General features: G+C 41.3%; 1 protein-coding gene and 1 non-coding gene across 2 annotated transcripts in view; both read left to right on the plus strand.

Annotated features, from left to right (window-relative positions):
• Window positions 1-26,831, plus strand: part of LOC136388174 (kinesin-like protein KIF28P) — an 80,550-nt gene that overhangs the window by 21,219 nt on the left and 32,500 nt on the right. The window contains exons 3-5 of the mRNA XM_066360145.1: window positions 15,251-15,454; window positions 20,851-20,886; window positions 25,114-25,338. Coding sequence (XP_066216242.1) covers window positions 15,251-15,454; window positions 20,851-20,886; window positions 25,114-25,338 — 465 coding nt within the window. The remainder of the gene's footprint in view (window positions 1-15,250; window positions 15,455-20,850; window positions 20,887-25,113; window positions 25,339-26,831) is intronic.
• On the plus strand, window positions 13,894-13,968 carry TRNAA-CGC (transfer RNA alanine (anticodon CGC)). Its single transcript has one exon. It is a non-coding gene; the product is annotated as a tRNA-Ala (tRNA).

Genomic DNA, 26,831 nt, shown 5'->3' on the forward strand with positions numbered 1-26,831 from the left:
TAGGTACTTTTTTTTTTTTTTTGTTGCAATAGTGAAGGGGATTGTTTTCTTAATTTCTCTTTCACATAGTTCATTGTTGGTATATAAAAATGCCTCTGATTTCTGAATATTAATTTTATATCCTGCCACCTTGCTGAATTCATTTATCAGGTCCATTAGTGTTTTAGACTGAGACTGTAGGGTTTTCTATGTACAGAATCATATCATCAGAAAATAATGATAGTTTTACTTCTCCTTTTCCAATTTGGATGCCTTTTATTTCTTCTTCTTGTCTGACTGCTATGGCTAGGACTTCCAGGACTATGTTGAATAAGAGTGGTGAAAGGGAGCACCCCTGCCTTGTTCCTGATCTTAAGGGGATTACTTTTAATTTTTGAAAATTGAGTATGATGTTGGCTGTGGGTTTGTCATAGATGGCCTTTATCATGTTGAGGTATGTTCCCTGTATTCCCACTTTGCTGAGAGTTTTGATCATAAACGGGTGCTGGATTTTATCAAATGCTTTTTATGCATCTGTTGATATTATCATGTGATTTTTATCCTTCCTTTTGTTTATGTGATGAATCACACTGATTTACTTGCAAATATTGTACCAGCCTTGCCTCCCAAGAATAAATCCCACTTGATCATGATGTATGATTTTTTTTCATGTATTGCTAGATCTGGTTTGCAAATATTTTGTTGAGGATTTTAGCATCTAAATTCATCAGGGATATTGGCCTATAGTTTTCTTTCTTTGTATTGTCTCATTTTGGAATCAGAATTATGCTCACCTCGTAATAGGAGCTTGGAAGTTTTCTCTCTTCTTGAATTTTTTGAAATAGCTTGAGAAGAATAGGATTTAGTTCTTCTTTGAATATTTGGTAGAATTTGCCTGTGAAGCCATATGGCCAAGGGCTTTTGTTTGTTGGGAGATTTTTGATAACTGTTTCTATCTCATTTGTTGTAATCGGTCTGTTTAGGTTTTCTGATTCTTCCAAATTGATTTTTGAAGATTATATGTTTCAAGGAATTTGTCCATTTCACCTAGGTTGTCTAATTTTTTGGTGTACAGTTCTTCATAGTATTTTCTTACAATCCTTTGTATTTCTGCTGTGTCAGTTGTTACTTCTTCACTCTCATTTCTAATTTTATTTCTTTGAGTCCTTTCTCTTTTTTTCTTGGTGAGTCTGGTTAAAGGTTCATCAGTCTTGTTTACCTTTTCAAAGAACCAACTGTTGGTGTCATTGATCCTCTGTATTGTTTTTTTAGCTTCTATGTAATTTACTTTTGCTCTGATCTTTATTATTTCCTTACTTCTACTTCCTTTGGTCTTTATTTGCTGTTCTTTTTCTAGTTCTTTTAGATGCAGGGTTAAATTGTTTATTTGAGCTTTTTCTAGCTTCTTAAGGTATGCCTGTAATGCTATGAACTTCCCTCTCAGTACTGCTTTTGCTGTGTCCCATAAATTTTGAGTTGTTGTATATTCATTTTCATTTGTTTCAAGGAAATTTTTTATTTCTTCCTTGATCTCATTGTTAACCCATTCGTTATTTAATAACATGTTATTTAATTTCCAAGTGTTTTAGTGTTTTTCAGTTTTTCTATTGTGGTTGATTTCTAGTTTCCTGCCATTGTGATCAGAGAAAATGCTTGATATGATTTCAATCTTTTTAAATTTATTGAGACTCATTTTGTGTCCTAACATGTGGTCTATCTTAGAGAATGTATCATGAGCACTCGAAAAGAATGCATATTGTGCTGCTTTAGGGTAAAATGTTCTGAAGATACCTATTAAATCCATTTGATCTAGTGTGTCCTTTAAGTCTGCTGTTTCTTTGTTAATTTTCTTTCTTGAGGATCTATCCAGTGCTGTTAGTGGGGTATCAAAATCAACTACTATTGTAGTATTGCTGTGGATCTCATCCTTTATGTTCATTAAAATCTGCTTTACATATTTAGGTGCTCCTATATTAGGTGCATAGATATTTATAATGGTTATATCTTCCTGTTGGATTGCTCCTTTTATCATTATGTAGTGACCTTCTTTATCCCTTACTATAGCCTTTGTTTTTAAGTCTATTTTGTCAGACATAAGTATTGCTACCCCAGTTTTTTTTCATTTCCATTTGCATGAAATTTTTTTTTTCATCCCTTTACTTTCAGTCTATGTGTATCTTTTGTTCTGAGGTGGGTCTCTTGTAGGCAGCATATGTATGGGTTCTGTTTTATTATCCACCCAGCTACCCTATGTTTTTTTATTGGAGCATTTAATCCATTTACATTTAAGGTTATTATTTATATGTAATTGTTTATTGCCATTTTATTCTTTCAATCTACATTCCTCTTTTACTAGATTATTTTTTCCCCTTTTTGTTCTGTTTATAACAGGCCCCTTACCATTTCTTGCATCACTGGTTTGGTTGCAGTGAATCCCTTGAGTTTTTTTTTGTTTTTTTTTTTTTGTTTTTTTATCTGGGAAGCTTTTTATTTCTCCTTCAATTTTAAACGATAGCCTTGCTGGATAAACAAATCTTGGTTGTAGGTTCTTGTTCAGCATTACTTTGAATATTTTTTGCCATTCACTTTGGCCTCAAGTGTTTCTGTTGAGAAGTCAGATGTCATCCTTATGAGGCTCATTTGTAGGTGATTCACTGCTTTTCTCTTTCAGCTTTTAGTATTTTTTTTTTATCTCTTAGCTTTGGTATTTTAATTATGATGTGTCTTGGTGTAGGTCTCTTTGGGTTCCATTTTAATGGGATTCTCTGTGATTCTTGAACTTGTATGACTTTTTCCTGCATCAATTTAGGAAAGTTTTCAGCTATGATTTCTTCAATCAGGTTTTCTATCCCTTGTTCTTTCTCTTCACCTTCAGGAACCCCTATTATGTGGATGTTGTTTCTCTTCATGTTGTCACAGAGGTCTCTTAGAGTTTCCTTAGAATTTTTGATCCTCTTTTCTTTCTGCTGTTCTGCATCTGTCCTTTCCCTTATCCTGTCTTCTAAATAGCTGATTCAATCCTCTGCTTCTTCCAGTCTGCTTTTAATTCCTTCTAGTGTAGTATTCATTTCTGATATTGTGTTTGTCACTTTTGTCTGATTCTTTTTTATGATTTCAATGTCCTTTTTGATGCCAGCTATCTCTTTGTTAGGTGCTCCTTTTGTTCATCTATTGTTGCTCTAAGATTCTTTATTTTTTTATATTTAAATTTTTAAATTAATTTTAGTGGGGTGACATTGATAAATCAGGGTACATATGTTCAGAGAAAACAGCTCTAGGTTATTTTGCCATTTGCTTATGCTGCATTCCCATCACCCAAAGTCCAATTGTCTTTCATCACCTTCTAACTGGTTTTCTTTGTGCCCCTCCCCACCCCCATCTGCCTCCCTCTCCTCCCCCACACCCCGTAACCCCCACACTCTTGTCAATGTCTCTGAGTCTCATTTTTCTGTCCCACCTATGTATGTAATCATATAGTTCTTAGTTTTTTTGGTTTACTTATTTCACTCAGTATAATGTTATCAAGGTTCATCCATGTTCTTGTAAATGATCTGATGTCATCATTTCTTATGGCTGAGTAGTATTCCATAGTATATATGTATCAAAGCTTTTTAATCCACTCGTCCTGTGACGGACACTTGGGCTGTTTCCAGATCTTCGCCATTGTGAACAATGCTGCCATAAACATGGGGGTGCATTTCTTCTTTTCATACAGTGCTATGGTGTTCTTGGGGTATATTCCTAACAGTGGGATAGTTGGGTCAAAAGGCAGTTTGATTTTTAATTTTTTGAGGAATCTCCATAGTGTTTTCCACAGTGGCTGCACCAGTCTGCATTCCCACCAGCAGTGTAGGAGGGTTCCCTTTTCTCCACATCCTCGCCAGTACTTATTCTGTGTTGTTTTGTTGATGAGCGCCATTCTGACTGGTGTGAGGTGAAATCTCATTGTGGTTTTAATTTGCATTTCTCTAATGATTAGTGATGTTGAGCATTTTTTCATATGCCTATTGGCCATCTGTATGTCCTCTTTGGAGAAGTGTCTATTCATTTCTTTTGCCCATTTTTGGATTGGATTTTTTGTCTTCCTGGTATTAAGTTTTACAAGTTCTTTATAAATTTTGGTTATTAACCCCTTATCAGACGCATTGTCAAATATATTCTCCCATTGTGTAGTTTGTCTTTTTATTCTGTTCTTATTGTCTTTAGCTGTGCAGAAGCTTTTTTTGTGTGTGCAGAAGCTTTTTATTTGATATAGTCCCATTTGTTTATCTTGTCTTTTATTTCACTTGCCTGTGGAGACAAATCAGCAAATATATTGCTGTGAGAAATGTCAGAGACCTTACTGCCTATGTTTTCTTCTAAGATGCTTATGGTTTCACGGCTTACATTTAAGTCTTTTATCCATTTTGAGTTTATTTTTGTGAATGGTGTAAGTTGGTGGTCTAGTTTCATTTTTTTGCAGGTAGCTGTCCAATTTTCCCAACACCATTTGTTGAAGAGGCTGTCTTTACTCCAATGTATGCTCTTACCTCCTTTGTCAAATATCAGTTGTCCATAAAGGCATGGGTTTATTTCTGGGTTCTCAATTCTGTTCCATTGATCTATATGCCTGTTCTTATGCCAGTACCAGGCTGTTTTGAGTACAATGGCCTTATAGTATAACTTGATATCTGGAAGTGTGATACCTCCCACTTTATACTTCCTTTTAAAGATTGCTGGGGCTATTCGTGTTCTCTTTTGATTCCATATAAATTTTTGGAATATGTGTTCTATATCTTTGAAGGAAGTCATTGGTATTTTAATCAGTATTGCATTGAATTTATAAATTGCTTTGGGTAATATAGACATTTTAATGATGTTTATTCTTCCTAACCATGAGCACGGTATATGCTTCCACTTGTTTATATCTTCCCTGATTTCTTTTATAAATGTTTTATAATTTTTTGAGTACAGGTCTTTAATCTCCCTGGTTAAATTTATTCCTAGGTACTTAATTTTTTTGGCTGCAATAGTAAAGGGGACTGATTCCTTAATTTCTCTTTCTGACAGTTCATTATTAGTGTATAAAAATGCCTCTGATTTCTGAGTATTAATTTTATATCCTGCCACCTGCCACCATTCATTTATCAGGCCTAGTAGTTTTTTGACTGTGACTTTAGGGTTTTCTATATACAATATCATATCATCTGCAAATAATGATAGTTTTACTTCTTCTTTTCCAATTTGGATGTCTTTTATTTCTTCTTGTTGTCTGATTGCTATGGCTAGGACTTCCAGGACTATGTAGAATAAAAGTAGTGAAAGGGGGCACCCCTGCCTTGTTCCTGATCTTAAGGGGATTGCTTTTAATTTTTGCCCATTGAGTATGATATTGGCTGTGGGTTTGTCATAGATGGCCTTTATTATGTTGAGGTATGTTCCCTGTATTCCCACTTTGCTGAGAGTTTTGATCATGAGTGGGTGCTGGATTTTATCAAATGCTTTTTCTGCATCTATTGAAATTATCATGTGGTTTTTCTCCTTCCTTTTGTTTATGTGATGAATCACATTGATTGATTTGTGAATATTGTACCAGCCTTGCCTCCCAATAATAAATCCCACTTGATCGTGGTGTATGATTTTTTTTATATAATGCTGGATCTGGTTTGCTAATATTTTGTTGAGGATTTTAGCATTTAAATTCATCAGGGATACGTAAAGGCACATGCAGCCCCATGTTCATTGCAGCATTGTTCACAGTGGCCAGGACATGGAAACAACCAAAAAGCCCATCAATAGATGACTGGATAAAGAAGATGTGACACATATATACTATGGAATACTACTCAGCCATAAAAAATGATGACATTGGATCATTTACAGAAAAATGGTGGGATCTTGATAACATTATACGAAGTGAAATAAGTAAATCAGAAAAAACCAGGAACTGCATTATTCTATACATAGGTGGGACATAAAAGTGAGACTAAGAGACATTGATAAGAGTGTGGGGGTTACAGGGGGAGGGGGTAGAGGGAGAGGGATAGGGGGAGGGGCACAAAGAAAACTAGATAGAAGGTGACAGAGGACAATCTGAATTTGGTGATGGGTATGCAACATAATTGAACGACAAGATAACCTGGACATGTTATTTTTGAATATATGTATCCTGATTTATTGATGTCGCCCCATTAAAAAAATAAAATTATTTAAAAAAAATAATAAATTCATCAGGGATATTGGCCTATAATTTTCTTTCTTTGTGTTGTCTTTGCCTGGTTTTGGAATCAGAATTATGCTTGCCTCATAAAAGGAGCTTGGAAGTCTTCCTTCCTCTTGACTTTTTTGAAATAGCTTGAGAAGGATAGGAATTAGTTCTTCTTTGAATATTTGGTAGAATTCACTTGTGAAGCCATCAGGCCCAGGACTTTTCTTTTTTGGAAGCTTTTTGATAACTGTTTTAATCTCATTTGTTGTATTTGGTCTGTTTAGGTTTTCTGATTCTTCCAGATTAATTCTTGGAAGATTATATGTTTCAAGGAATTTGTCCATTTCATCTACATTGTTTAGTTTTCTGGTGTACAATTCTTCATAATATTTTCTTACAATATTTTGTATTTCTGTTGTGTCAGTTATTATTTCTCCACTCTTGTTTCTAATTTTATTTATTTGAGTCCTCTCTTTTTTTCTTGGTGAGTCTGGTTAAAGGTTCATCTATCTTGTTTACCTTTTCAAAGAACCAGCTCCTGGTTTCATTGATCCTCTGTATTGTTTCTTTAGCCTCTATGTCATGTATTTCTGCTCTGATCTTTATTATTTCCTTCCTTCTACTAGCTCTGGGCTTTAGTTGCTGTTTTTTTTCTAGTTCTTTTGATGTAGAGTCAAGTTGTTTATTTGAGCCTTTTCTAGCTTCTTGAGGTATGCCTGTAATGCTATGAACTTCCCTCTCAGTACTGCTTTTGCTGTGTCCCATAAATTTTGAGTTGATGTATGCTCATTATTCGTTTCTAGGAATTTTTTAAATTTCTTATTTGATCTCATTGTTTACCCATTCATTATTTAATAATGTGCTATTTAGTTTCCAAGTGTTTGAGTATTTATCAGTTTTTCTGTTGTGGTTGATATCTAGTTTTATGCCATTGTGATCAGAGAAAGTGCTCGATATGATTTCAATCTTCTTAAATTTGTTGAGACTGTCTTTGTGCCCTAACATGTGGTCTATTCTAGAGAATGTACCATGAGCACTTGAAAAGAATGTATACTCTGTTGCTTTAGGGTAAAATGTTCTGAAGATATCTATTAAATCCATTTGATCTAGTGTGTCCTTTAAGTCTGCTGTTTCTTTGTAAATTTTCTTTCTTGAGGATCTATCCAGTGCTGTTAGTGGGGTATTGAAATCAACTACTATTATAGTATTGCTGTTGATCTTGCCCTTTAAATCCATCAAAGTCTGCTTTATATATTTAGGTGCTCCTATATTAGGTGCGTAGATATTTATAATGGTTATATCTTCCTGTTGGATTGCTCCCTTTATCATTATGTAGTGACCTTCTTTATCTCTTACTATAGTCTTTGTTTTAAAGTCCATTTTGTCTGATATAAGTATTGCTACCCAAGCTTTCTTTTCATTTCCATTTGCATGAAATATTTTTTTCCATGCATTTATCTTCAGTCTATGTGCATCTTTTTTTTTTTTAAGGTGTGTCTCTTGTAGACAGCATAGGTATAGGTCTGTTTTCTTATCCACGCAGCTACCCTATTTCTTTTGATCAGATCATTTAATCCATTTACATTTAAAGTTATTATTGATATGTAATTGTTTATTGCCATTTTATTCCTTAAAATTGTATTCCTCTTTTGCTATATTCTTTTTCTCCTTTGATCTGTTTACAACAGTGCCCTTAGCATTTTTTGCAGCCTTGGTTTTGTTGTAGTGAATTCCTTGAGGTTTTTTTTTGTCTGGAAAGCTTTTTATTTCTCCTTCAATTTTAAATGATAGCCTTGCTGGATAAAGTAGTCTTGGTTGTAGGCTCTTGTTCTGCATTACTTTTAATATTTCTTGCCATTCCCTCCTGGCCTCAAGTGTTTCTATTGAGAAGTCGGAAGTCATTCGTATGGGGACTCCTTTGTAGGTGATAATCTTTTTTTGTCTAGCAGCTTTTAATATTTTCTGTTTATCACTTAGCTTTGGTATTTTAATTATGATGTGCCTTGGTGTTGATTTCTTTGGGTTTCTCTTTAATGGAGTTCTCTGTGCTTCCTGAACATGTGAGATGTTTTCCTGCCTTAATTGAGGGAAGTTTTCAGCTATGATATGATTGAACAAAGTCTATATCCCTTGTTCTTTCTTTTCTTCTTCAGGAACCCCTATGATGCAGATGTTATTTCTCTTCATGTTGTCACAGAGCTCTCTTAGAGTTTCCTCAGACTTTTTGAGTCTCTTTTCTTTTTTCTGCTTTGCTTCCATGCCTTTATTTATTGTGTCCTCTAATTCACTGATTCGATTCTCAGCTTCATCCATCCTGCTTTTAATTCCTTTCATTGTGTTCTTCATTTCTGATAAGGTATTTGTCATTTCTGACTGAATTTTTATTATTTCAATGTCCTTTTTTATATCTGATATCTATTTAGGTGTTCATAATTACCATCTATTGTTGTTCTAATATCTTTGAGCATCCTAACAATCGTTATTTTAAACTCGGCATCTGGTAATTTGGTTTTATCTGATTCATTCAGGTCCTTTTCTGGGGATTTCTCTTGACTCATTTGTGTTGCATTTCTTTGCCTTCTCATCTCTGTGTAAAAGAAGGTCTTGGCCACTGGAGTCCACTGGGTGTGGCCTCAGTTCCCTAGGTATGGTCTGTCTGCAGGCCCGCCACCCCCTCTGCTGTTGCTGCCTAGGGCGTTTTTCGCTCTAAGATTCTTAAGCATCCTAACAATCATTATTCTAAACTCTGCATCCGCTATCTTGTTTATTTCTATTTCATTCAATTCTTTTTCTGGGGATTTCTCATTGATTATTTGAATTGCACTTCTCTGTCTTCCCATTTTGTCTCTGTATAGATTAGATACCACTCTAACTATGGTTGTTAGGTCCTGAGCTGATGATCTCTGTATCTAGCCACTGGATGTACATTCCCTGGACCTCCCTTGCCGGAACCTGGTGCATACCAGTGCGGGTCACTGCTTTTTTTTTTTTTTTTTTTTTTTTGTATTTTTCTGAAGCTGGAAACTGGGAGAGACAGTCAGACAGACTCCCGCATGCGCCCGACCGGGATCCACCCAGCATGCCCACCAGGGGCGAGGCTCTGCCCACCACGGGGCGATGCTCTGCCCCTTCGGGGCGTCGCTCTGCCGTGACCAGAGCCACTCTAGCGCCTGGGGCAGAGGCCAAGGAGCCATCCCCAGCGCCCGGGCCATCTTTGCTCCAATGGAGCCTCGACTGCAGGAGGGGAAGAGAGAGACAGAGAGGAAGGAGGCGGGGGGTGGAGAAGCAAATGGGCACCTCTCCTATGTGCCCTGGCCGGGAATCGAACCCGGGTCCCCCGCACGCTAGGCCAAGACTCTACCTCTGAGCCAAGCGGCCAGGGCCTGTGGGTCACTGCTTTTGACTGGCCCTTAGCAACATTCTTGGAGCTACAAGTGATCCAGAATTCATGACTGTCTCTGCTGGGCCCTAATGCCATTGTAACTATTAGCTGCATTCCTAGGCTGGCTTTTATCTACTCTTGGCCAGTGTTTGTGGCCTCTCTATTCCTAATGTGAGGTCTTTCTGCCAGCTCCCATCTGCCTTCACCTCCTCAGGCACTTGGGCACCAGCATAGGCTACAGCTCTGGCTGCTCCATGATGTGGGGGACTCCTTGCCTCTCTGGGCTCCACCCCCATGGATTTGTGGGGCTCTTCAGGCTCTATCCCTCTTCTTTCCAGCACAGACCACTGGATTCCACCCTTCCTGGTTACCCATGGACTGTCTTTCAGGGTTCCGCCCCCCCACTGGCATGCAGGAAGCCTCTTCGGGCTCCGTTCCTCACCTTCTTCAAGTGGGCTGCCTCGCTCCGCCCCCTACGGGCACTTGGCACTCCTCGCCGGTCTTTACCTCCTGTGGGTGCATGTGGGATGCCTCACTCTACTGGGGTCCACCCTCATGGGTGCCCAGGAGACCTCTCTGGGCTCCGCCCCCTGCCCTGCAGTGCAGGCTGACTTGCTGGGCTCTGCTTCCAACAGCAGCTACAGCCACAGCCAGGCCCTCCTGCCCTTCGGAAGGTACTCAGCAGGTTTGTTGTGGCCATGTACCATGTATCTCAGACCTCAGCACTCAAAACCTGTGTCCCTGATACACCCCCTGCTTCTAAGTGTCTCTCTGCACTGACTAGAGCAGGAGAGCCTCTGGTTGCGGTGAGGGGGGGGGGGTAATTGCTTCCCTTTGCTGGCTTGGTTCTCACAGGATGAATGGGCACTTTAGGCTTGGGAAGTGACCCAGTACAGGGGTCAGGGTGGCTGTCCCACATAGTCTCTCCCTGTGCCCCCAAGACTACACTCTCCTCCCGAAACTCCAGTCCTCTCGGCACTCCCTGCTCCTGGAGCCCCGGGTAAGTGGCCATTAATGAGGTTTCCTAAGCAGTCCCTTTAAGACGGATCCTGAGTCTGAGAGTTCTGTCTCCCTCTTGCAAACAGTAACCCAGCTCTTCTTTCAGCTAAATACTGTCCGTATGCCTCCTCTAGTCTCTGGGGCTCCAGTCCTAGGGCTGACGGTCCACAACTCTCCTGGAAACCCACCCCGCCATGAGAGACCCTCCAGGCCACCGCTCACTCCTGGGAGCAGGGCAGCCCTTTCCGTGTCTCCTCTTTTCCCTACCTGCTCAGTGTGGCTCCTTCAGTGTTGCTTGCTTATAGATTCCTCTTAGTTTAGCCAAAAGTTGGTTTTTCAAGATGATTGTTCCTAAGTTAAGTTGTAATCCATTTTGGTTCTGGGAGTTGGGAGTGTCTGCCTACTCTGTCACCATTTTCTCTCTCTAAATCAAAAGCTTTTTAACTCTCAGTATCTGCAGGTATCTGTGTGTCTGTCCATAGGAACACAGGCGGCTAGAGGGCATCTGAGAGCCAGGCAGCCAAGTGGGATGATGCAGGATGGAGGGGAGAGAGGGAGAGTGGCAGGAGGGCTGGGGAGCAAAGGCAAGTGGAGTAGGGAAGGGGCCACTATTAAATTATTTTTAAAATGTTCATTGTGGGCCCTAGCCAGCTGGCTCAGTGGTAGAATGTTGGCCCAGCAGCTGAGGCTCTATTGGAGCAGGGTTGGCCGGGGTGCTGAGAACGGCTCCATGGTCTGTGCCTCAGGGGATGAATGGCTCAGGCCACAGTGGAGCAATGCCCCAAATGGGCAGAGCATTGCCCCCTAGTGGGCATGCCAGGTGGATCCTGGTCAGGCACATGCAGGAGTCTGTCTCTCTGCCTCCTTGCTTCTCACTTCAGAAAAATACAAAAAAACAAAAAGACAAAAGAGTTCATTGTGGTGGTCATCACATGGCCAAATGCATATGTCAAATTTACATAGCTATTTATTAAATTGATAAATTTAAGGAATAAATTAATTTTACTTCAATTAGATTAGTCTTTTTCAAAATAATAAAATACTGAGGAATAAATTTAACTAAGGAGGTGAAAGACTTATACACTGAAAACTATGACACTGATGAAAGAAACTGAAGAATATACAAATAAATGGAAAGACCATTTGTACCCATGTTTTGGGCACAAACGTTCACTTAACGTTGTCCATAGGATTTTGGAAACTGCAACTTTTAAATAAAGCGACATATAACAAAACCAGTTTTACCCCAGGGTAACTGGTCACAAAAACATCAGAAAACTTTTAAATAAAGAGTCAAAAACACTTCTGCCTGACCAGGCAGTGGCTCAGTGAATAGTGTGTTGGACTGGGAGGCAGAGAACCCAGGTTCAAAACCCCAAGGTCGCCAGCTTGAGCACGGGCTCATCTGGTTTGAACATGGGCTCACCAGCTTGAGCATAGAGTGGCTGGTTTCAGCATGGGATCATAGACATGACACCATGGTGTCATGGCTTGCACTGGCTCGAGCAAGGGATCAATTGCTCTGCTGTAGCCCCCTGGTCAAGGCACATATGAGAAAGCAGTCAATGAATATACAGAATTGATGCTTCTCATCTTTCTCCCTTCCTGCCTGTCTGTCTGTCCCTATCTGTCCTCCTGTCTCTATCTCTCTTGCTAAAAAAAAAAGTCAGAAACACTTCTGATATTAAACATTAAAATAAATGTTTTTAAGAAACATTGATAAAAACAAGTCAGATAATTCTTTTTAAACCTGCTGATTCCAATGCAGGGTCAGTTGTGGCTGGAGCTTTTCCGGGCAGCTCAGGGTGTGAGGAAGGAACCCCCCTGGCTAGGACGCCCTTCCATTGAAGGGTCCCTCACACATACCTACACACTCAGAGCAGGACAATGTCAACACACCAGTTCACCTCACATGCACTTCTTTGGGATGGGGAGGAAACCAGAGTCCCCAGAGAAAACCCACACAGACATGGGAAGAACATGCAAACTCCACACAGACAGTGGTCCCACTGGGAATCAGTTTTTTTTCACATCAACATTATAAAAGCATGACATTGAACAAACCCACATCATTCGGGGAACTGTTGGATACATATTTAACGCAATCCCTATCAAAATTCCAATGCCATTTTCACAGAAATAAAACAATCCTCAAATTTATATGGAACCACAATAGACACTGATTAGCCAAAGCAATCTTGAGAAAGAACAAAGCTGCTGGTGTCATGCTTTCTGATTTCAGACTACGTTACAAAGCCATAATGATTACAACAGTATGTTATTGGCATAAAAATGGACACACAGCCCTGGCTGGTTGGCTCAGTGGTAGAGCGTTGGCCTGGCGTGCAGGAGTCCCAGATTCAATTTCCGGTCAGGGCACACAGGAGAAGCTCCCATCTGCTTCTCCACCATTTCCCCTCTCCTTTCTCTCTATCTCTCTCTTCCCCTCCCACAGCCAGGGCTCCATTGGAGCAGGGTTGGCCCAGGTGCTGAGGATGACTCCACAGCCTCCACCTCAGGCACTAGAATGGCTCCAGTTGCAACAGAGCAGTGCCCCAGATGCGCAGAGCATTGCCCCCTAGTGGGCTTGCCAGATGGGTCCTGGTCGGGCGCATGAAGGAGTCTGTCTCTCTGCCTCCCCGCTTCTTACTTCAGAGAAATAAATTTTTTAAAAAAGGACACACAGATCAATGGAACAGAAGAGAGAGCCCAGAAATAAACCCATGCATTCATTTACAACAAAGAAACCAAAGCATAGAATGGGGACAGTCTTTTCAATAAAGTGCTAAAAAAATGGACAGCTACATGCAAAAGAATGAAACTGGACCCATACCTTACACAGCTCACAAAAATTGCCTTGAAATAAAGACTTGAACATCAACTTGAAATCATAAGACTCCCAGAAGAAAACATAAGTAGTAGGCTACTAGACATCAATCTTGACAATGATCATTTGGATTTGACACTGAAAGAAACAGTAAACAAGTAGGACAACATCAAGTCATAAAACTTATGTACATAAAGGAAACCATCAAGAAAACAAAAGGCAACATACGGAATGGGAAAAAATACTTGCTGATTATATATCTGATACATTTTGAAATATCCCCTAATTTTTGTGAGCCGTATATATGAAGAATTCACACAACTCAGTAGCTAAAAACCAAAATTATCAAATTAAAAACCAAGCAGAGAAACTTTATAGATATTTTCCCAAAGAAAACATACAAACAGGTCCATGAAAAAGTGCTCAACATTACTAATTATCAGGAAGATGCAAATCAAAACCACAATGAGGCATCACATCATGGCTGTTAGAATGGCTGTCACCAAAAAGACAAGGGAGGCCCTGGCCCGTTGGCTCAGCGGTAGAGCGTCGGCCTCGCGTGTGGGGACCCGGGTTCGATTCCCGGCCAGGGCACATAGGAGAAGCGCCCATTTGCTTCTCCATCCCCCCCCCCCCCTTCCTCTCTGTCTCTCTCTTCCCCTCCCGCAGCCAAGGCTCCATTGGAGCAAAGATGGCCCTGGCGCTGGGGATGGCTCCTTGACCTCTGCCCCAGGCGCTAGAGTGGCTCTGGTCGCGGCAGAGTGACGCCCCGGAGGGGCAGAGCATCACCCCCTGGTGGGCAGAGCGTCGCCCGCCCCTGGTGGGCGTGCCGAGTGGATCCTGGTTGGGCGCATGCGGGAGTCTGTCTGACTGTCTCTCCCCGTTTCCAGCTTCAGAAAAAAAAAAAAAAAAAAAAAAAAAAAAAAAAAGACAAGGGATGCTAAGTGTTGGCTGGTGAGAATGTGGAGAAAAGGGACCCCTCTGCACTGCTGGTGGGAATATAAATTGGTGCAGCCACTGTGGGAAACAGTATGAAAGTTCCTCAAAAAATTAAAGAGAATTACCTTATGATCTGAAAATTCATCATCTTAAAGAGATATATGCACTGCCATGTTCACTGCAGCATTCTTTATAATAGCTAAGACATGGAAGCCACCTAAGTGTCCTTCAAAAGATAAATGGATAAAGAAAGTGGGGGATGGGGGTGTGAATATTATTTAGCCATAAAAAAGAAGGAAATCTTGCCAATTGTGACAACATGGATGGACTTTGAGGGCCCAGATAATAAGAGAGTCAGACCACATCCCCTCTTTCAAGCAATTGTGGGCACAGATGTCTGTGTCCTCCCCTCCCCGCCTTAAAGAAAGGATGCTCGTGGATATGTGTGTGTTGAAAAAGTGCTTTAGAACCAGCATGTCTTGTGAAAAAACAGAGTTCATCCCCAGAGGAATTAGTGTAGCGATTTTGTGATGTTGTTTGAATTATAATATACGGACAAACTAGAAAATTCTTTGACCAGCCTCTGTCCCTTGATGCCTTGCAGGTTTTGTAGACTGACTGAATTTTGCAGAACTAGCCCATGTTCTGGAGAGGCTGCAAAATCCACAAATTCATTATTGATGTAAATTCATTATTGATGGGCACTAGCTAGCTGGAGATCCGTGGTCATCCCTGGGGGTCAGTGTTTTCCAAATCGACAACACCCTTGCTGGTTTCCAGCTTTCTTCCATTGGTTCTAAGACAACATCTGAGTCATATTTCAAGTAGGCTGCATGATGCTACTTAAGGTAGAAGTCATTGGAATGTTTAGTAGGTTTTAAGGGTATTGTTTAAAGCCTGTTAAAGCTGAACATGACGCCTGCGACCTTCTTTCCAGAGGGAGGTTTTCCATGACCTCGGCAGGGGGATTCTGGACAGTGCATGGCAAGGCTACAATGCTACGCTCCTGGCCTACGGCCAGACCGGCTCTGGAAAAAGCTATTCCATGATCGGGTTTGGCGCAAACAAGGGGCTCATTCCTAAGGTGTGTGAAGAGCTCTTTCAAGCAATTGAGAACCGGGAGAGAAACCAAGAATACCAGGTATATGTTATTCTAAGAGACCTTCTTTAATAAATTTTACTCCCCATTTTGGAAGTATGCCACCCAAATGGAAGTTACTGGCATCTCCATTCTAGGATGCCTGAATCTTTATTATGTGATCACCAAATCAAGTTGCAGCTAAATACACTGAATTGCTCTGGTTCTCTGGAGACAAACCCAGGGACACCTTTGTAAAAAGCATTCTGAATGTCATAGGAGCAGACACCGTTAATACTAACGCTGATGAGGGGTTCTTGTTGGGGCTTATTTGCTGCCTTCTTCTACCGAGGTTGTGCATGTGTCCTCATCTTAATGTACTGATCTTTATTTTGAAATAATGTGTTTTGTTTCTTAATCATACCAGCATATTTTTTAAAGATTTATTTATTGATTTGAGAGAGAAAGAAACACTGATTTGTTGTTTCACTTATTTATGCATTCATTGATTGACTCTTATATGTGCCCCAACCCGGGATCAAACCCACAACAACCTTGGTGTACTGGGACAACATTTTAACCAACTGAGCCACCCAGCCAGGCCTCAGAATAGTTTCTTACTAATCCTAGCATAGAAGGCACAAGACAATTTTAGATTTATTTGAAGGTTGGTGACATTTTCTAGATGAAGAGTAACCATTAACATAATTAGCTTTAAAACATGACATTAAAGGTCAGCAAATACCTGTCAGTATAATCTGTTTCTGCTTCCTCTAAATGGCAAAAGAGATTAGATTTATGTTATGAAAATTCAATAATGCATCATCTTTCTATCTTAATTTCTTTCTGATTTTTTTTCATTGAGAGGAGGGGAGATAGAAAGACAGACTCTCGCAAGCACCCTGACTGGGATCCACCTAGCAACCCCTGTCTGGGACCGATGCTTAAATCAACCAAGCTATCCTCAGTGCCTGGGCCCATTCACTGGCTATGAGAGGGGAAGAGAGAGGAAGAAGGGGGAGAGGGTGGGATAGAGAAGCAGATGGTTGCTTCTCCTGTGTGCCCTGACTGGGGATCGAACCTAGGACATCGGCATGCTGGACTGATGCTCTATCCACTGAATCAACTGGCCAGGGCAATTTCTCCCTGATTTTTTTTTTACAGGAACAGAGAGTCAGAGAGAGTGATAGATAGGGACAGACAGACAGGAACGAAGAGAGATGAGAAGCATCAATCATCAGTTTTTCGTTGTGGCGCCTTAGTTGTTCATTGATTGCTTTCTCATATATGCCTTGACCGTGGGCCTTCAGCAGACCAAGTAACCTCTTGCTCAAGCAAGTGACCTTGGCTCTAAGCTGGTGAGCTTTTTTTTTTGCTCAAGCCAGATGAGCCCGTGCTCAAGCTGGTGACCTCGGGGTCTTGAACCTGGGTCCTTCCGCATCCCAGTCCGACGCTCTATCCATTGCGCCACCGCCTGGTCAGGCAATTTCTCCCTGACTTTAAAGTTAATGTGTCCAAGTTAAATATATTCCTTATTTAATATTTTAAAAAGTGTTTTCTTAAACTCTATGCACTGTTTTCTCTGAGTTTGTTTTCAATTATTTTTATCTCTTTCATATTGGAGCATTTCTTTTTCTGCTAATCCTTGGTCGTTTGTTCCCTCTACAACATGAGACACTCTGAAGCTGGTTGGGAGCTCTGTGGATCTCAGGTTTGACAGTCATGACTCACCGCAGGGTGACTAACATACAAGCCAGCTTTCCATGGGTGGGAGGTGGTGGTGGCAAAATATCAGAATCTTAGGGCTTCACCAGAGGCAGCCACAAGCCGTGGGTCACTTTGAAGTTCCTGGCAGCGTCCAACAATGACCTTTACCTGCACCAGAGTTCCTCCTAGGAGGCCCCAGAACCAATAGACTGGGTGGTGAGCTTCAGACCACATCAAAACATGACCCAATTAACTATACAAGCAGCACACTCAAAGGGAGATGTCAGCAGGCACCCATCCCTGCTGGGGCGAACCCTACTTCACAGGGTCAGCCCATGCACAGCAGCTCATACACTGTGGTTGGGGTCAATCCTCAGAGTCAGCCAGCCAGAGGGTAAACCCTGTCCACAGATGGACCAACAGTAACCAAGACTCTGCTCAACAGCAGGACTCACATAACCCACACAAAGGCCATGCCTGGAGCATTCATCTCAGGTGGTCAAGGGGACTGCACCACTGGACCTCACAGGACACCTACTACATAAGACCACCCCACAAAGACTGGGAGTCACAGCAGATCTGTCTAATACATACAAATAAATACAAAGGGGAACCAAAATGGGGAGATAAAGAAACAGGCCCCAAATGAAAGATCAAAAGAAATCTCCAGAAAAAGAGCTAAATGAAATGGAGGCAAGCAAGTCACCAGACACAGAGTTCAAAGTCATGGTTATAAGGATTCTCAACAGCATGAAAAGGACACAGAAACCATAAACAAGGACCAGTCAGACATGAAGAATGTAATATCCGAAATGAAGGATACACTGGAAGAAACAGTAAGTTGAATGAAGCTGAGAATTGAATTGAATCAGCAACTTGGAAGACAAGGTAGAAACAAACACTCAATTAGAGCAGCAAAAAGAAAAAAGAATGAAAAAGAATGAGGAGAGTTTAAGGGACCTTTGGAACAACAGGGGAAGGGAGAAAAAGTAGGCGGAGAAGACAACAGAGAGGAACATAGTAAAAAGAATAAAATGATAATAAATACATGCCTATTAAGCATCACTTTAAATGTAATGGCTTACCTGCTGCAATCAAAAGACATAGGGTGGATGAATGGATAAGAAAGCAAGACCCATGTATGTGCTGTCCACAAGAGACCCACCTCGAACAAAAGATACACAAAGACTAAAAGGAAAGGGATGGAAAAAGATATTTCTTGCAAATAGAAATTTGAAAAAGCTAGGTAGTGATATTTATATCACACAAAATAGACTTTAAAACAAAGGCTATAAAAAGAGGCAAAGAAGGATACTACATAATGATAAAGGAATCAATCCAGCAAATATTGATGGAATAAAGAAAGAGATTGACAATAATACAGTCATAGTAAGGGATTTTAACACCCTATTAACATCAATGAGTAGATCTTCCAGAGGCCCTGGCTGGTGGCGCAGTGGATAGAACACTAGCCTGGTGTATGGACATCCTGGGTTTGATTCCCAGTCAGGGAATACAGGAGAAAGGACCATCTGCTTCTCTCCCCTTGTTCTCCTTCTCTCCCTCTTCCCCTCCTGTAGCCAGTGGTTCGATTGGTTGGAGCAAGGCTCTAGACACTGAGGATAGCTCTGACTGGTGCTAAAAATAGCTCAGTACTCAAGCATTGACCCTCCACGGGGTTGCCATGTGGATCCCGATTGGGGAGCATGTGGGAGTCTCTCTATCTCCCCTATAGGTATTCCAGACAGAAAATTGGCAAGGAAATGGTGAAATTACATGACACATTAGACCATTTGGATTGAATTGATATTTTCAGAGCATTTCACCTGAAAGCAGCAGAATACACATTATTTTCGAGTGTACATGGGATACTTTCTAGGATAGACCACATGTTAGGACACAAAACAAGTTTCAATACATTTAAGATTAAAACCATAAAGTATCTTCTCCAACTATCATGGTAATGAAACTAGAAAACAATTACAATAACATAAACTGAAAAACACAAAAGCACATGGAGATTATATAACATGTTACTAAACAATGAAATCAAGGAATAAGTCAAAAGACATCTTGAAACAAATGAGAATGAGAACACAACAACTCAAAATCTACGGGACACAATAAAAGCAGTCCTAGTAGAGAAATTCATAGCATTACAGGCCTACCTCAAGAATAAGGAAAATCTGAAATAAACAATCTAACTTTATACATAAAGGAATTTGAAAAAGAACAACAAAGCCCAAAGTGAGTAGAAAGAAGGAAGTATTAAAGATCAGAGCAGAAAGAAACAAAATAGAGTCTAAAAAAACAACACAAAAGATCAATGAAACCAAGAGCTGGTTCTTTGAAAAGATAAACGAGATTGATAAACTTTTAACCAGATCCGTCAAGAAAAAGTGAGAGAGGACCCAGATAAATAAAATCAGAAATGAAAGAGGAAGTAACAACTGACACCACAAAAATATAAAGAATTCTAAGAAAATATTGTGAACAATTAAATGCCAGAAAATCTGAAAAAAATGGATACATTCCTAGAAACATACAATCTTCCAAAATTGAATCATGAAGAAACAGAGAATCTGAACAGACCTATTACAACCCTAAAATTGAAGCAGGATTAAAAAAATTTTTTCAAGAAACAAAAGTCCTGTCCTGGACGGCTTCACAGATGAATTTTAGCAAGCATTCGAAGAACTCCAAATTCTTCTAAAGTTATTCCAAACATATTAAGACGGAAGACTCCCCAGCTCACTTTATGAGGTCAGCATTATCCTGAGCTCAAAGCCAGACAAAGACATTGCAAAGAAAGAAAATTTATAGGAAATATTTCTGATGAACATAAGATTGAAAAGTCCTCAACAAAATATTAGTGTAAAAAAAAGTAAAATCTTAGCATTTGTAACAGCATGGATGACATAGAGGGTAGTATACTAAGTCAGAGAAAGACAAATACTATGCAATTTCACTTATATGTGGAATCTAACGAACAAAATAAACAAACAAACAAAAACATACTCATTGATACAGAGAACAGACTAAAGATTGCCAAAGTACAGGTGAGTTGGGGGACTGGGTTAAAACGATAAAGAAATTAAGAAGTACAAATTGGGAGTTACAAAACAGTAACAGGGATGTGACGTACAGCATCGGGAAGACAGTCATTAATATCGTGATAACTGTGCCTGGTGCCACGTGGAACTGGAAACAAAGGGGGTGGCTTTATAAAGTACATTCTCGCCTAACCGCTGTGCTGTACTGTACACTTGAAACTAATACAAAGTACTAGTGAATGTCAACTGTAATTGAAAAATTAATTTAAAAAAAAAATAATCTTAGGGCTTTTGCTCTAGAATAGAGCCATTCGAATTTCTCTAATCTCTTGCTTCAGAAGTGTGACCTTGGCTAGCAATATTCCAACACATGGTTTCAATAAGGACCAGTTTTTCTTTACATATGTTTGGATTGGCGGGTCAGCCATGAAGGCCATAAAGAACCACCTTTTTCTGTTTCTGAGATACACAAACACACACACACAGTTTTGCATCTGTTTTTAATTTATATTAAGAATTTTCTCCATATCATTAAAATTATTTGAGATGGTCAGAATGCATGTGAAATAGAGTTTTACTACAGTAATATTAGCCTTTCACTTTGTTGGACATTTATATTGTTTTCATATTAGTCTTTTCCCCTCCAAAGAGGACAGTTTCAAGGGAATCTCAATTTACTTTATGCTCTTTTCCACGCAGGTGACATTCAGTATGCTGGAAATTTACAACGAACAGGTAATAGTGATCCTGCTTCCTGACACACACACTTGCAGCATCATATGACACAGTCAGAACCTCTCATCTGGCCCTGACCCGCCCTGACCTCGCTCTCCAGCGTCATTTCCTGTCCCTTCAGCTCCACTCTGTGCATCAGCCACACAGAGCTGCCCTTCCTTTCCAGACATGTCATTTTCCCACATCTATCCTTTCTCTGCCTGGAACACTCCCCGCCCCTGCTTTCTCTGCCCTTAGAGAGACAGGCGAACTTTAAGACCCAGCTCAAGCATCAGCTCCTCTAACGACCGGGGGTGGGGGGGGGGGTGGGGGGGTGGCTTCAGTCAGTGTGGTACTGTACAGGGGCTGGCAAACTGTCCTCAAAGGAGCAGCTGGTTTGTGTTGTGGGCTTTGGGGCCCATGCACGCTATGGCAACCACTCACCTTTGCCCTCATGGCACAAAGGCAGCCACAAGTGCCGCCATGTATCATGCTATCAGATAGATACAAAATGAATAGACGTGGCAGTGTTCCAACAGCACTGCCATGGACACTGACACCTGAATTGCACACAATTTTCAAGGTGTCATAAAAGTATTTATTTTATTTTATTTATTTATTTATTTATTTTCTGAAGCTGGAACTGGGGAGAGACAGTCAGATAGACTCCCGCATGTGCCCCATGGGGATCCACCCGGCACGCCCACCAGGAGCGACGCTCTGCCCACCAGGGGGCGATGCTCTGCCCCTCCGGGGCATCGCTCTGCCACGACCAGAGCCACTCTAGCGTCTGGGGCAGAGGCAAAGGAACCATCCCCAGTGACCGGGCCATCTTTGCTCCAGTGGAGCCTTGGCTGCGGGAGGGGAAGAGAGAGACAGAGAGGAAGAAGGGGAGGGTGGAGAAGCAAATGGACGCTTCTCCTATGTGCCCTGGCCGGGAATCGAACCCGGGTCCCCCGCATGCCAGGCTGACGCTCTACCGCTGAGCCAACCGGCCAGGGCTATTTTATTTTTTGCCATTTAAAAATGCAGGAAAGCATTCTCACCTCCAGGATCCTACAAACACAGGTTGTGGGCTGGGTCTGGCCCACAAGCTACCGTTTCTACTCCTAGAGCAGTTAGGAAGAGTGGGGTGTCAAATGCCAGCTCTCTCTCTTACTACTCATATAACTCAGCATGACTTTCCAACCTCAGAGCTCGGTCTGCTCATTTATAAAGTAGAGAATTTAAAACAAGACACTACACATTGAGATGTACTAAATCTTACTTAAAAACTTTTCCATTGATTGTGACAGAGAAAGAAAGAAAGAAAGCTCGCAAGGAGCATCATCTCGTTTCACTTAGTAGTTCCATTTAGTTGTGCACTCATTGGTTGCTTCTCATACATGCCCTGACCATAGGATTGAACCCATGACCTCCATGTGCTGGGATGATGCTTTTACCCACTGAGCCACCAGCCTGGACCCAGATCTTACATTTCTAACATAGTGCCTAGCAAATACTAAATACTCAGCAAGTGTTTTTCCACTCTGTCCTTCCCCTTTGCACTTATTAGTGTATACTGTAAAATTTGTGTCCATATTTGTATCTCCAAATATAGATAATGAGTTCCTTGTGATTGCCTGTCTATGTGAAGCCCTTAGTGCAGTATTTGTTTTGGAATGGGTGCTCCCTAATATTTGCTGAATGGGTGAATTGAGGAAGGGATCTATCTATAATTGTAAATTTCTTATGGGCAGAGAGCATCTCCTAATAATTTTTGTGGACTCCAAGCACTATCTAGAGTCTTGCACTTATTCTTAAATATTGTAGAAGAAAGAAATCTGCAGGTGTTTTCATATTAAGGAGAGAAAATAGCTATTTTGTTTCTTATTTGTTTCCATGGGTCATTTCTTACTGCTGAAAGTTGATAATAAATTCAAATGGGTCCCTTTTAAGTGTCTATTTCTTTCAAGTTGATGGGGTTGGAAGACAGTATGGCTCTTTTATTTTGCACCAATAATTTTAGTAGGACACATTTATTTCCTTTATTACCAAGTTCTTGTGGGGAAGAATGTGGAAAAGGCACCTCACTGTGGTTCCCCTACTGATGCTTACTGATGGTCATTTCTGGAATTCTGTGTCCTTGTCTCTCAGATAAGAACACTGGACATTTTAAGTCCATAGTCTTTTCATGCCTCATAGTCTATGAGCCTCTGGTAGTTTTCTGTTAGGTACATCAACAGTCAGGTAAAATGAAATTCATTAGATACCTTTCAGGTTTCTGACATCATACTAGACTCTGCGCATGAATAAAACCCAAGATGTGATTCGTGCCTTAGATAGGTTTAGTGGAAGATAGAACACCCCTCCAGACACTAATATGTTGTATGTGCCACATCAATGGTGAAGAGAAGACACAGATGGGGTGGCGTACCTAGAGCTGCCTGGACTGTCTGGTGGCTGCCCACAGAGCAGTCAGACTGGGCCTTGTAAGTTTGGTGAGGCAGGAGGGGGGTTGGGACTGCAAACAGGGGCACTTTAGGCAGCAGGATGCATATTAACAAGTCCAGGAATACCTGAAAGTTCGTGGCATTTACAGGAATGGGCTGCCGGTATAGCCAGGCTTGGATGCATGGAGGAGAAAAGGGAAGCATCAGATGGAGCTGAAGACAGGTTACCAGAATGCAAGGGGCCCTTGTCTGGAAGGCAATGGAGACTCAATGGAGGATTTCTATAGGGAAAAGCGATAATCAGAGTAGGGGTTTGAAAAACTGGGGCTTAGGTTTCTCTTAGCAGCAGACTGAGGTTGGATTTAAAGGCATGCCAACCAGAGGCGAGTGAGGAGGTTCTCACAGCAGCCTGGGTAAGGGATGACGTCTGTGATCATTGGTTTTCATCTTTGGGTACAGCCGGGAGGGTCCTGCTGCCAGGAACTGCCCTGTCTCTGGGCCCCTATATCTCCCTTCGTCCAGATAAACCTTCCTACCTTTCCCCCAATAAGCCTTATTCAGTCACATCTTCACCCTACCATGCCACATCCTGCAATTTATGAGACTCATTGGAAGTTAGAGAAAAGGCACTTTGATTCTAGGACTTAAAGCCATAGACCACCACAGCTGAGGACTACTTAGAGACAATTTAATCCCATCCTCTCCTCTTATGAAAAGAAAACTGGGAATGTAGGAGGCAGAACCGGGTCTTCTGATCCCCAGCCTAGAACTCCCTGCACTTTTAGCACCAACTACCCCTGTGGGGCCTCTGGCTCCCCCAGACCCCTATAGTCCCATAGCATGGCCCTAGTTTGCCTTGTGAGAGGGGGTCTTTGTGGGGGTGGAAAACCCAACATGGACTTTCACCCAAGACCGTGGTCTAAGTGTGACATTGCACAGACTTCCAATAATAAGATCCAAAGAAGTAGTACTCATATTCTCTTATTAGGTTTGATTGTAGCAAATACTATTTGGATTGAATGAGTTTCCCTTGGAAGTAGAGGTTCTAAGTGGCCGCCGGGTTTAAGCTAGGCAGAACAGATCTTCCGCTTCCATTAGGTATCGTCAGTGTCACTCACTTCCTGTTTTTATTTTCATCTCTCCCTGTTCTTAGTAAAGTAAGATTTCATTACTTTGAAATAGAGAATTTGTGATAATTCAGAAAAGGATAGGATAATTTATTTTTATATTATTTCCAAAGGAGCTGCTGATCACATAAACGAGTTATCAAGTTGCTAGGAGATTTACACTAGTAAGAGAATGATGTTTTCAGGCACAGAAAGTTTAGAAGCTCCTCTTTGAAGTCAGGTAACGGTGAATGCCTATGAAAATATTTCATTATGCTACCCAGCCGTTCATCAGCGCCCTGCATGCGGAGTATCACACATTATTCGTAAGCCCAGCTCTGGTTACACGGTTCCATCAACAAGCATTCAATGAGGGACTACTACATGTCTGGAAAAGTGTTAGTAAAGAGACACGGTCTCACCTGAAGGGAGTTCATGGTCTAGTTGAAGTGTTCAGTACTTGAAAGTAACAAAACTGAGTTTCTAAAAACAAGTTTTGCTTCTGACTTCACTAATTACAACAGCTTCCCCTATTTCCTTGTTTGCCACTTCTCCATTTTTTACTTAGATTATGAGGTTGCCTGTTATCTACAGAAATCCTACACTCATTTATTCATCCAAGAAATATTTGTTGAGCACCTCATATCCCAGGCAGAGCTCTACCAGTAGACAAAAACCCCTGGCTTCCCAGAGTTTACATTTTCCCACAGGTAAGAGATCTGCTGTCTAGAACCAAGAAACCCAGAGGGTTAAGGGTAAGGGAGGACACGCAGCTGGGCTTTTATGTGGACGGACTGCGGTCCGTGCCTTGTGAGAACTATGCGCAGATTGAAAGGCTGATGGAACAAGGGACAAGGGTCAGGACCATGGCCTCCACCAACATGAACGCCAGCAGCAGCCGGTCCCACATGGTCATCACCCTTCAGTTCAAGCAGGTGAGAGCTGAGTGAATGCCACTGTCCCCGTCTCCCACCCAGGGTGTTTGTGGGAATGCCTCCTAGTAGCATATTGAGCTGGAGAATATTAAGAATCCTTTCAGATTTGACCTATGGATTAAGGTGGCTACTTCGAGTTATGAGGTTGTAATGTCAGAAGCAGGAGAAAGTGAGGCACTTGCTCTTTCCCCGCCTGTCCCCCACATCTGTGCCCACCCTGGCTCACTGTCATGATGACCCATGAACCTATGGGACCACCAGATATGACAGCCCCTTTCTGCTTTGGGAAGTACCAAAGCATAGTCTTTGAAACCAGCTAATCCATGTAACTCTTTACTAACCAGAATCTTTGGTAAATGAGAGCATTCTTTTGTCCTTCCTACTCCTTGGTGTGGCGATGGAGAGAAATCTCTACAGTGTCACCAGTTTGATTCAGAAGTGGTCAAAGTCAGCCCTCCATGTCTGCAGGTTCCAATTGTGTAACACATACTCTGGTTTCTCTTCAGATCGCATAAATCTTTCGCCTTTTACCAATTGTGTAACACAAATCTTGGGAAAAAAGTTCCTTTGTTGCTGATGGGTACTACGGGGTTAGGTCTGCCCTGGTTGCATCTGTATTGAACCTGTACAGGTGTTTTTCTCATCGTTGTTCCTTAAACAATAACAATATTTACACTGCATTAGGTACTATAAGTAATCTAGAGATGATTTAAAGTGTCCAGGAGGATGTAGGTAGGTTATGTGCTATTTTATGAGGGACTTGAGCATCCTCAGCTTTTGGTACCCAAGAAGGGTCCTGGCATCGATCCCCCCCACCCAGATCTCGAGGGGAGACTGTGTTCATTAAGCCTGGCTGTTAACAATTAGCTATGATTTGACCGCGTCTGTACCCTAAGCCACAGCACTGGGAATGGAATAATAAATGAAGGGTGTGCTGCTCTAAGCAGGGCCATGGATGACTTCATGATCAGCTCCGGAACTTTGGGAAGTAACTTCTGCTTCCTGAGTCTGTTTCCTGTTCTGTAAAATGAGGTGAAGAGCTCTCCTCACAGGAAAGTCAGTAGGCTTGATGAAAATACTGCCTGTTAAAGAACTCTGTAACTTTTAAGTATGAGTCACTTAATTTGCCAGATTAGGAAAACTTGTAAACTTTATAAATGGTTTGCCCTATTTTTTACCTTAATATTTTAGAAGAGAAGAAATCATCTGAAAAAAAAATGGGTATAAAGATCTATAGAGATCAATACTGTTGATTGGTGTCAGTAATAACAGCACTTGTTACTGTACGCCGGGCATGGTTAAAACCATTACATCTATTTTATCTTTTGCTCTCCACACATCCCAACACTGTGCTGATCCCTGTTTTACAGCTGAGAAAGCTGAAACTCTGAAAAGTGAAGTTACCTGCTCAGTCATGTAACCAGGAAGGGCGTCTGGAGGGTTTTAAAGTCCATGTTCTCTCCATGGCACTACACACTGATTAGTTACTTCTT

Source organism: Saccopteryx leptura, chromosome 1, assembly GCF_036850995.1.
Source record: "Saccopteryx leptura isolate mSacLep1 chromosome 1, mSacLep1_pri_phased_curated, whole genome shotgun sequence".
NCBI classification, from domain to species: domain Eukaryota; kingdom Metazoa; phylum Chordata; class Mammalia; order Chiroptera; family Emballonuridae; genus Saccopteryx; species Saccopteryx leptura.